At 53.2% G+C, this 11,644-nt stretch overlaps 4 protein-coding genes across 4 annotated transcripts; 2 read left to right on the forward strand and 2 right to left on the reverse strand.

The window, feature by feature from the left end:
* Nucleotides 1–42: 42 nt before the first annotated feature.
* On the reverse strand, nt 43–510 carry J7T55_014297 (uncharacterized protein; the record flags this gene model as incomplete). Its single annotated transcript, XM_053142279.1, has 1 exon — nt 43–510. One exon carries the CDS (start codon nt 508–510, stop codon nt 43–45), a length of 468 nt encoding a protein of 155 aa, XP_052994487.1.
* Nucleotides 511–1,427: 917 nt separating this feature from the next.
* J7T55_014298 (uncharacterized protein) lies at nt 1,428–4,050 on the reverse strand (the record flags this gene model as incomplete). Its single annotated transcript, XM_053142280.1, has 4 exons — nt 1,428–1,684; nt 1,741–3,312; nt 3,374–3,843; nt 3,977–4,050. The coding sequence occupies 4 exons, from the start codon at nt 4,048–4,050 to the stop codon at nt 1,428–1,430; spliced, it is 2,373 nt and encodes a 790-aa protein (XP_052994488.1).
* A 2,562-nt stretch (nt 4,051–6,612) lies between these two features.
* J7T55_014299 (uncharacterized protein) lies at nt 6,613–9,010 on the forward strand (the record flags this gene model as incomplete). The annotated part of the gene is made up of 2 exons (XM_053142281.1): nt 6,613–6,912; nt 6,971–9,010. 2 exons carry the CDS (start codon nt 6,613–6,615, stop codon nt 9,008–9,010), a joined length of 2,340 nt encoding a protein of 779 aa, XP_052994489.1.
* An 884-nt stretch (nt 9,011–9,894) lies between these two features.
* J7T55_014300 (carboxylesterase) lies at nt 9,895–11,635 on the forward strand (the record flags this gene model as incomplete). Its single annotated transcript, XM_053142282.1, has 2 exons — nt 9,895–10,503; nt 10,556–11,635. The coding sequence occupies 2 exons, from the start codon at nt 9,895–9,897 to the stop codon at nt 11,633–11,635; spliced, it is 1,689 nt and encodes a 562-aa protein (XP_052994490.1).
* Nucleotides 11,636–11,644: the final 9 nt, after the last annotated feature.

Consider the following 11,644-nt stretch of genomic DNA (forward strand, 5'->3'; position numbering starts at 1 on the left):
TGTCGTCCCAAGAACAGTGTGCTCGACCACCGGCACAGGTTCTTAGTTGTCGCCCTGCGGGGCATCATCATCAGCCACCAGTGTTGTCGTGGACGTCGCCGCCGCCGAAGAAGAAGTGGAAGAAGAAGCGAGAAGTTCCGAGTGCATCATGCCAAAGCGCGCCTCGATCTGCGCATCGATCCGCGCAATCTGGGCCCGGAGACGGTCCGCGCGGAGCAGCGCGGTCTCGAGCCGGCGGAGAATCTCGGCGTATCTGCGGACCGACTCGACGGCGCGCTGGATCTCGGCTTCGTACGAGCGCATGGTCTCGTGGGGGCCCGGGCGCCTGAGGTGTGTCTGCCTCAGGTCGTCGCCCAGGCTGTTCCAGATGGTGAGGAGGGCCGCGCTGGTTTGGGCCGGGGTGGAGTGTGGTCGTCGTGCCATGCAGTAGCAGAAGTGGTTCAGCAGGGAATCTGGATCAGCCAGCACGTCTTCTGCGGTGATGGAAACAGTGGCTGTAGAGTCTTCCATGATGGGCTGATGTGTTTAGCCTGATGGTATTTTGTAGTGTTGAAAATTAGGGTATTGGTTTGGTACGTCTGTAGATGTGATGATGATGTCGAGGGCAGACTTGTGATACAACGCATCAGGGGGATTTGATTTGATTTTATAGTTATGTGTGCCGCAATAACTAGCAATTTTGTATTGTACGCCAAACTTACTAGAATTTCATCAGGCACGCTATAGTCGTTATGTTGTCTTGTGACCATTTTTCGTCTTCCATCAAGGTGTTAGGCGCCCCCAGAATTGAACATATATATCACGCCGAGCTCTCATCCCGGCAGTCCGAGCATCATAGTGCCTAAATTGACAATCTAAACCTATGTGACTTGGAATCCAAAAGGTGCCAATGCTTCAAGTGACATGTCTGCTATCCATGGCCCAGAAGATTGTGGCGCGAGAAGGGATCAATAATTTGTTATAAGAGAAGCTCTGTTGTCGAACATGCCAAGGCAATTGTCACTGCTACACAAGACGAGCACACAGATCACCGTGGAAAATTTGAAGAAAATATCGATGCCTGTCAATTTTGTCTAAAAATAAGCCTTTTTGCGGACATTTTGAGGTCTATAACGCCAGGTAGACTCCAGGGTATTCCATTTCGCCAAAGCTCCAAAGCCATGTTCTTTTTCTCGTGCTAAAGTAGGTCAATCAATTCATGGAGGCATCTGGAGTTTTCCCGCCCGAGACTGATTTCTTAGGAGGGCCAGTTGTGCCGTGTCCCATTTTCTGTATCCGTAACTCCCTTTGTCATAATGCCGCGCGGTCGTCTCTGAGGTTCCGAGTCTTCGACTACAGTCGTGACGAGCAGCAAATGGAGCAAGGTCGAACCATTTGATTCCGCGTGGAAAACTCCTGTCCAAGATTTATCGCTCATCGTGGGATTTTCACAACCCCGACAGACCGGAAGCCTCAGACGGTGCAGGAGCCGCTGCTGAAGATGGGGTTCCAGGGCCCGGCTCATGAGTGTAAGCATGGTCTGAGACATGATTACTTCCCGGACCAGCAATGTTGTGATCTTGGTGCGAGCCAGTGTGGGCGTCCTGATAAGGCAAAAGCAGGTTTGAGCAGAGATGGAGCTCGAGAGTGCGCGAATCCAAAGCAGAGAATGGAGCGTTCTGCTGTTGCGCGACGACGTCGGCAGCTGACATTATTGTTAGTACAAAGTTAAGGACTCCAGCGTCAGAGGGGAATTCTTACCTCGCAGGTTGATGCTTTCAAAATAAGACTGCAGAACGGGATCTGGGTCCTCGACAACCAGTACACCGTCGCTCTCTCGAATCGCGGTCTTTGGCAAAGCTCGCCGTATGCCCAAGAGCATACCTAGTAGTTCAGAGATCCTATAGCCCTGCTGGGTGTAGTCGCTCGGGAGTCTCTCCAAAGGCCAGCAGTTGATAGTTTTACTCATCTCCTCCCAGGCCTTAAACGCCCAGGTCGATTTCTCAACGCAGATAAGCAAGACCAGAACGGTGAAGAACATGCCATGACCAATCTTGGTCCTTGCATCTTGCAGGTCTCGTTGCATGTGTGTCAACAGATTCTTGCTGGTGGTTGATGCCTTCCTTTCCGCGGCGGCTGTCAATTGTAGACATAGAGTCTTGTATAACTCCGCGTCGGTCTCCTGCGTAATGGGCTTTCCCTCAATGTGAGCTACCGGGGATGGACATATGTTGAGGTGCCACTTAAGCTCCCGGTCGATGACTTCCACGAATCCCCAGAGTTCAAGGGCCAACCTGAGATTCCTATCGTCGTTATCTCGGGCAATCTGAAGAGCGGTCTCCACCGTGATGCGTGAGAATGAAGCTCTCTCCTTTTGCGCAAACACCGGTAACTGATCTCTGACATAAGCCTCTAGCTTGCCAGAGAGTTCTTCTTGGTCATTGATCATCACAATTTGTGGCGTTGCCCAACGCTCATCTTCTGCAAGGAGTTCGGCACCTGGCTCCTTGGGCTTGGTGCCACGGAGAGTCTCCACGAGAATCGCTGAGCCCTCACCGGGAAAATGTGAAGCTTCAAGCACCACAGGAGGGTGGTCCAAGTTCAATGTGGACTTGAAATTGTTGATCTGCTTTTGTGAATGTACGATTTGAACACCAGCATCGTAAAGATTGAGCTCATCGGTGAATTTTGTGCGGACACATCCACTTCGCCAAATGCGTGGGGACAGCACCTTGCGGCAAGTGTCACAAGGGTCGCCTTGGGAACAGGTCTTTCTCAGTATCCTGCAACGGATACATGCGCCGATTTTCCGAACCTGCTGAACCTCTTTTCTCCGTTGCTCGTCAAAGCGTGCCCGGGAATGCCGTGACTTGGAGCCGTTCTGATCTACGCGGAAAACCGATCTGCTTGACATAGGAACCCCGTGCATCGGGTGGCTGGCGGCAGACGGCGGCGCAAGGGGCGTACTGGCCATGTACGTAATCTCCCCCCAAGGTTGCTGCGAAGCAGATTGCGGGGCTGGAGGTGGTGCTGGAGCTGGAGGTGGTGAGATATGGTCGGGCGTCGCTGGAGGAGCATGTTCCTCGGGAGCAACAGCTCCTGATGCAGGGCCAGGTGTGGCATCCGCATCTTGGACAGTTTCTATAGCTCGCGCTAGATCCTCGCCGAGATTGTGATTGAGGAATAGTGTAGGATCCAACATGGCATTGTTCAGCCTGGCGGCTGCAGCCGCGGCGACAGTCAAATTAGGAGCATCAGCGGGCGCCGTGCCGTGCTCATGGGAGTCCTGGACGTGCTCTGCCACATTCGATTGGCCGTCCAGCCCGTCCTTACCTGCAACGGATGTCAGCTATTCCCAGCTAAACTGATATAGATATTGCAAAAATGCGCTCACCTGGTCGTTCTTCAGTCTGATGATCGTTGTATGGAGAGGAATGATCCTCGACGGTGAACTGTTCCTGGATCTCGGCGCGTTCGAGTGCAGTGGGACCAGACAACTCGAAAGCGCCTGAGAAAGGCTCATGTGATTCGTGTTGTGTCTGGGGACGTTCACCTCCGTACTCATTCAAATGGTCGATCTGCCTCCTAGAAACCTCCGCCAGTGTCTCCAGCGGTGTCCAGTTCTGATGAGACTGCATCAATGGGAGCTCCATTTGCGGGCCCTGGTGCTGCTGAGCTTGTTGCTGTTGCCGGGCGTGCAGAGTTCGGGGAGTCCGAGCTGCTGAAATGCCATTGAGCATGAGACAGGCGTTTATGCGGTCTTGTTCGGATATGGCAGGGCATCGCTTCGTCAGATGGGTAGTAAGGCTGTCGATTCGACCCTTTGGGAAATTTTCACCGCAGAGTTTGCATGTTTGGGGATATCTGCAAACATCAGAGTCAGCTCTACATCCAGAACAATCAAATAACAGTGAATGGTGCAACACGGTCCCAAATAGAAGGCCCCAAGCTTCGGGTCCGGGGTTGCTGCATTCTCGAGGACAGTAGAGGTACTCACCTGTTGGAATTGTCTGCCAGCTTAGGACCTCGCTGGAAGTATTGCTGGATCACCTGATTAGGCCGGCGACCCATGGCGGTAATTGCCTACCAAGACAAGCTTGGATCTGCTCGAGGCGGTTGCAATATGTAGAGTTGCTCTTCAGGCTGGTTCGAGTCTGGGGTTGACTTTCTCGAGATTCTGCTGGTGGAATTTTTGGCGGCGAAGGTAGCCCATCTCTGAAAAGAGCAAGCGGTAAGGCAGGCCCCGCCAGGTGAGTCCCTACTCTCAAGCTCATTGGTCATAGATCGATTAGATATGAAGAGATAAGTCATCCCTGCACGTGCCTTGGTGCATCCAGCCGTCCTGAGCGGCACCAGCCAAGCCAGCTGAGCCCAATCTACGCTTAAGGTACCACACCACCAAGTATTCATTATTCCAGGCGTGTCTCGTGCATTGAGATGGAGTGCAGCAAGATTTGAAAGTATGAGTGAATCGAAATCAATATTTCCCACCCTAACATACTGAGTCACAAAGCGTGGCCAGAAATGTGATCATTTGGATGGCAACATCAAATGGGAACCTGTTAGAAGCAACAATCATTTCTACTGCCTCTGGGTTCTGTCACACTTCTTCGGCTCAACACAATCTAGTAATCGAGCTTCGAATGTAGACATCGAATTCATTTATAGCCCTACCGCTGAGAAACATGAAGTATCTGCGGTCTGCCGTGGCTGAGTGTTTCCTTCTAGAGCAGGTTCGCCTCATCGCTGAAGCGGCTTGGGGATGGCAACCACGGATTCATGGTGGATTTAGAGGCTACCTAGAGCTAAGTTACTGGAATGTGTGGATGAGTATGTGTCCATCGAGTGAAGGGTAGAGTGCAGGAAACAATGTCTGATGCATGAGAGGTGGCATGCGACAAGAAGAAGATTGATGCGTCTCAATGCCTGGGCTCTGTGAGAAATGGTGGGCAGAGCCGGTCAAGATCATTTGGCGGGAGGCAATAAATGGCCGAAGTCGTTCTACTGAGGCCAGTTGATTTCAACCGGCGGGGGAGCTCAGGAGACTCGTCAGCCGTGGCTTCTACGATGTCGGTGGAAGGCAAAGACCGGAACGATCGCATTTGCTGGCGCTTTGTCGGCCTTGCGGATTGAAGACCAGGTTCAACACTTGGTGAGTCTTGTCAGGGTGAACAATAATTTCAGAAACAGATCTGAGAGCCATTGGGACGATCTCAGGATCTGTTACAGCAGAACACCTTGAGAGAGAAAATCTCTGGGAGAGTCATCATGAAATTACGAGCTAACATGATCCTCGTGTGATCTCGCTCGTGTGATATGACAACAGTAGCAAGGTTCAGTCCCGGTTCAGATCCTGAAAGCCTGCAGAGGCTTGTGGTGGTAGATGTTGTTCGTTGGTAGGGACACGGACCATCCAACTTTGTAGATAAGACGAAACGCCCGAGGCAAACAGTTGAATACTGTCGTGTTGTGTTGGTGAAAATGTTTACAGTTCCATTAATAAGTTTCGTTTCAATCTCACCTCATGCAAGATGGAATGGCTGGCTGTGGAGAGAAGAGGAGAAAAGGCTTCAGGGTGTGAGTGAGGTGTGGTAGGCTCGGAAGAGCTCGCATGAGAGGAAAGCGGGCAGCCGAACCAGATGAGGGATGGCGTGCATCCGCTGTCACCGTGACCTGCCAGTGGAGCCGCTGGACCAGTGGGAACTGTGGAACTGTGGAACCGTGGACCCCCTCCACTCATCCAGACAGCCCAGATCAAGCCCAGACGGCCCAGCTTGGCCGTAGGAACTGTAGCAGTTACAGCCTAGCATCAGCAGCTGAGGCATTACATGACCCTCCTCTGCCCCCTGTCCTGGCAGGTACTCACACTACCTAAGTACACAGGCACCACGCTAGGGACACAGCAGGTAGAGCAGGTAAAGCAGCAGCGGCAGCAGCATCATCGCCCAGGCCCAGCCCAGGGTTCAACTCCGCTTCCGGCGCCACCCAATAACCCCATGTCCTTGGACGTCAATCCAAGACGACATGCCTTCATCACATCACTTGACTTGACTCACAATCGCCCAGTGCACCTCGTCCCAACCTCTGTACATATCTAGCATTGCACCCGGCAGTCGATCTGCCTTATAGATCTACTCAGTCGTGGCTGGGCCGACCGACCTGCACTCACCCATCGTGTCACAATTAATGTCTGCGCCTTACCGATGATGATGTATCCGTGAGCGTCCGTTCACAATAAGCCGCCAAACATCTCGACTCTGACCGATAGGATCGTCCTACACTCGAGGCTCGTGGTGTATCCGAGCATCTGATTCACATGCCACTGCCCTCTCCGCCTCGTTCGTGCAGAATCGGGATCGCCAAAAAAAGAAACATCGTCCTGTTGGAGGCAGGTCTGCAGTGTTGGATCCTCAACCCGGTCATACAGCACATCTTGACCGCGGTGGATATCCCCAATGACCAACCGGCCAGGCCCGTTGTAACGACCGCCTCTCAACCTCTCAACCTCTCACCCCGAGCCACCCAAGGTTCTGAAAAGGACCTAGGGTGGTCGACCCCTCACCTTTTATTCTGCATCTACGGCAACCCCAAGACAGCGAGGGCTCTATCAGCTGTAGCAAGGACACCACCAAGATGCCCATATTCCGGGAGAACCTCGACGAAGATGACGTTCCAGCGCCCCAGTCCGAGCCCGCAGTCGCCCAGCCAGTCCCGCTTCGTGTTGCCATGCGTCACCAGGCTCACCCTGTGTCCCTGAGCCGCCAGATCTCGGAGGAGAGCATCCGAACAGAACTCTGCGAAGGGCCGGTACCAGACAGTTCAGAACCGTCACCTCCCAGGCCCGGTCTGTCCGTTAACACTACCTCGGACCGACTTGAGTTGATTGAGCGCCTAAAGAGGGGCGAGAGCCCTACATGGAGCCCTAAACGCCATGTAAGTAACTTGATGCTGCTCGTTCCACAGATTGGCAGCTGGCTAATTTTCCCCTCAGCTCGAGTCTCTGTTCCGCCGCAGTAGTTCTCGAGAACAGCCAACCAGCCCGCGACCGAATTCGAGCCAATCTCCGCCGGTACTACCCTCCACGAAAGACAGGTTAGGTGCGCAGACTCAAGAGGCGGAAAATCCAGAACGCATGCAGCAAGGTCTTGCAATCGAGCGGCCCAGGTCGGCTCTTCACAGCGGGGACTTCACCCATCACGCATCTTCATCTCGTCATGAAGAAGTGAGCGATGGGGGCAATAGGGTGGTTCCCAATACGGAGGGTTTCTACCCGGAACGTCATTCTTGTTATGCCACATCACCTCCGCGAGACTTCACGCCGTTCAAGTTTGAAAGGAGAATACCTTTTGCCGACTCGCCAGACGGCTTCCGGGCTTCTCCACCCTCCTTATCTTCGTCGATATCTTCCAGTTTTGTGTACAAGCATCCTACGAGCCCTCTCGTCCAATCTGAGAGCAATGATGATCTGAACTTGTCTATGCCCATAAGTCACATTGACCTGGATCCGCCCACACCAAGCAGAATTTCTCGACGGCAGACATTAAGCGGTCTTTATTCACACCAAAATGTGCCCATCACCGCTCAGAGAATACCCGGCACACGCCGCGAGTCAATACAATCCTACCAAGCGCATCAGCCGAGGAGATCCCTCACCTCCACTCCGAGCTTTTCCCTGTCGGGAACATCGCCACAAAGCTCGGCGTTCTCAAGGCGCCCCTCATTAGGTCTTGAATCATCTTCACCTCTCCATCAAACGTCGATGGTCGGTTCGTATGAGGAGAGCATCCTCCGGGGCCGCATGTCCACCACACCTTCGAAACCCTTGGATTTCATGGCCCAGATTGGCGTTCTGGGTCTGGGAAATTGCAAAAGTAGTCTACGGTGTCCGGCTCATGTCACATTACCTTTCCCCGCCGTCTTCTACAGTTACGTTAATACGCCTCACGGGCGATCCAAAAGCGATGACGGGCCGAGCCCCTACGTTGGACAGATCGACCTGGAGAATGGGCTCTCAAATCCGGACGAGACGTCAAGACAGAGGCGCAAGTCGCACCAAAGAAGCATCTCGGCAGCCAAACAACCACGGCTGGATGGAGACGAGGACATCACAATGACTGATCTCAATTCTGGTGGCGAGGTACCCGATTTCGACGCACGGAAAGCGGTCAAGCAAAAGCGGAGATCAGGTTCTCCCAAAGCGCCCCCAGGAGGAAGCTATCGTATCCCAGAGAAGGGTCAAGTCCAGATCATCATAAAAAATCAGAACAAGACGGCTGTGAAACTCTTTCTCGTTCCTTACGACCTAGCGGGCATGGAGCCGGGGACGAAGACATTCATTCGCCAGCGGTGCTACTCTGCTGGGGGCCCTATTGTTGAGAACTTACCATCAACCAGCGATAGGCCGACCCTGCGATACCTCGTCCATCTGCATATCTGCTGCCCAGCAAAAGGCCGTTACTACCTCTACAAGAGCATCAGAGTGGTCTTTGCCAATCGTGTGCCCGACGGCAAGGAAAAACTTCGGAACGAGGTCACCCTCCCTGAGCCAAAGTATACGCCATACAAGCCCGTCAGGGTCATGCACCACCCGGTCACGCAGACAACAGGGCCAGGTGCGAGCCTGGCAGCCGAGAAGGCATTCAGGAGAAGGAGCTCCGGCTTCTCATTTGGCCAGCAATTCCCACCATTCGATCCCGGCGAGCCGATGCCGAGCCTGTCCCTGCTTCGAGCAAAAGCCTCAAGCTTTCAAGATAGAGGGTCTTCTCTTGGACGGCCTATCGGCTCTGGCCTGTCCGGCGCTCAAGTTCTCGCCCCAACATCGGTGCCTGTAGAAATGATGCCCAACATGGCTCCTTTGAGTTTTGTCAAGGGGGACATTGGTGGGTATGTGGGGAATGGCACCCACTACACTGGCGCTGGCAGTGGTGCTGCCATCGCTGAGGGGTTGCTCTCGCAGCGGCTGAGGTCATTGGGGATGCAGAACGCCTGCAGACAGGAGACAGATGATGCCAATGGCCATGAGCAAATCTGAAGTCTCGGGCGCTGCCTGATACTAGACCGCGAAGTCTCGTAATTACACAAACACACATATGTATATATCACCAGTAAGGTTTGGGAGTTAACGTATAGACGGTGGCAAGGACTCGAATTCGGGAAGGGTTCCGGAATGTTCATGGGAAACAACTCCCATCGGGTGGTCAATGTCATCACACCAGTCAGAGGGTTCACAGCACTATGGAAGGAGTTTTCGGATCTGGATAATCAGTTGTAGAATCAAGTGGGAAAATAGTTTATATTAGAGGCCTCTCTCGACCGCGCCGAATATTCTGCATCCGCATGTTTGTATGTTTGTGTAACAATCGGTACTGTACGGTTTTTCCGGCGCACAGCAGCAATGGATCTTTGTCGATCTCCCGTCCCTCTATTCTGCTCATCCGCCTTGCCACTCAATACAACGATTCATTGAGCAAGCAGTACAATTTTATGCAAAGAATAGCCCCTAATTGTACCTAGGTAGGCCAATGACTACACGGTCTAACAATTGTACCCGTAAGATTTCCCTGCATGCATGGCTTACCATTAGTAAAGCCCAAAAGGTACAAGTCTAAATGGAAAGCATCCAGCGCAGGCCTCTACAACCAAGAGTCATGGGAAAGCCAGAAAGGGCCGGTTGCCAGCAAAACCAATTGCGCGTTGATGGACCTAGAGTGGAGCTGTCATTTAAATGTCGCGTTAGTGCCCAGGGCCTTCGATGGCTAGTAGTTAAGCATCTACGGAAATCCCGGAGATCCCTGGCAGCTTCCGGACGTTCACGAAATACTTGTAAGGAATCATTCACGATGGCCCGGGTAGATGAGCTTGCTTTCTCTCGTCGCGTGCCTTGTTTTGCGGTGTTCTAGTCTCGTGGTTGCAAACATGGCGTCGTATCTTCTATTGCTTCTGTCCCTGGCTACTTCTGGCTCTTGGGCACAGAGTACGTCTGACAGCGGCTTGGTTCGTCGTGATAATAACACGACTTCCCCAAATCCGGGATCATGCACTAACTCATCCATGGGTCCTGTGGTTGATCTGGATTATGCTCTGTACGCGCCTCAGATTGCCACCTCACCAGACGAGCGAACATACTACAACTTCTCGAACATCCGATACGCAGCTCCTCCAGTCGGCTCGCTCCGATTCCAATTGCCTGAAGACCCAGTCAACAATCGCTCTGCCGGCGTTCAGGATGGCACGTACGGCAAGATTTGTCCTCAGTCGTATACTCCCTGGCAAAACTCCAAGCTCGTGACCGCTCCCCCGGGCGAGCTTGAGAGCGAGGACTGCCTTTTTCTCGATGTGGTGGTCCCGGACACAATTTGGAATCAACGCTGCAACTCGTCCCGCCCTGTGATTGTGTGGATTCACGGCGGTGGATTCCAGATTGGCGCAAAATGGGGTGGGCCTATGACGAACCCTCTGGGCCTGCAGGATCGCAGTTTCGATGAGGATGGCGAAGGCGTCATTTGGGTAGGATTCAACTACAGAGTAAGCCTCTTCCTTCACGATGCACTCACGTTCTCAACGCTCACAAAGATAGCTTGGCGCTTTGGGTTGGCTTCAAGGCGAATCATTCACCTCAGCCGGAGGAGTGCCTAATGTCGGATTCCAAGACCAGCGCAAGGCCCTGGACTGGGTGCAGAACCACATCCATCTCTTCGGTGGAGATGCCTCTCGTGTCACAATCATGGGTGAATCTGCGGGCGGTGGTTCTATCCTCCACCACATCACCGCATACGGCGGCAAGAAGGACGCTCCGCACTTCCAGCAGGCCATCCTACAATCTCCAGCCTATGTGCCACGTCCGTATGCCTCTCAAGCCGAGAAGTCGTTCGCTACTATCCTCGAAGCCGCCAATGTTTCGAGCCTCGCAGACCTTGTAGCCCTCGATACCTACGACCTCCAAATTGCCAACAAGCTCTCGCAGAATTCCGACTTTTTCGGTACTTTCCAGTTCGGGCCCGCACCGGATGGATCTTACGTTCTAGATTTGCCTGAGAAGCTGCTAGCGAGCGGCCAGTACCACAAGGACGTCAAGGTGATGGTTGCACACAACACCTTCGAGGGCCAGAAGTACACGGATCCCGCTGCGACCAACTCGTCCGCCTTCGATACCTACATGAAGCTCTACTTCCCTGACATGCCCGAGGCAATCCTCGAAGAATTGTCAAACGAGGTGTACCCCGCGGTATATAACGACAGCTCAGTCCCATGGACGACTCCCTTCGACCGGCTCATGTACGCCGTCGCAGACTTCACATTCACATGCCACGCCTACTTTACCGGCGAGGCTCTGGGTACGGACAACAACAATGCCTCGGCGTACTCGTATCTGTTCAGCGTGCCACCTGGAACCCACACGCTCGATGTCAACTACTCGTTCTACATCAACAGCACGTGGAGCACCCTCGTGACCAACGCGACTTTGGCTGGGATATTGCAAGGCTACCTCACGAAGTTTGCAGAGACTGGGGATCCCAACCGTGAGGAGCTGCCCACATTTCCCATCTATGGTGAGGGCTTCACGAATTTGAACCTAAATCAGACCTTTGTAAACGTGGTGAAAGACCCAGCTGCCAATTCCAGGTGTGATTGGTGGAGGAAGGCTTCATACGCCTAAATGATGTGA

This window comes from Diaporthe amygdali (genome assembly GCF_026229845.1).
Source record: "Diaporthe amygdali strain CAA958 chromosome Unknown NODE_11_length_1138210_cov_64_948100, whole genome shotgun sequence".
In the NCBI taxonomy this organism is placed as follows: Eukaryota; Fungi; Ascomycota; class Sordariomycetes; order Diaporthales; family Diaporthaceae; genus Diaporthe; species Diaporthe amygdali.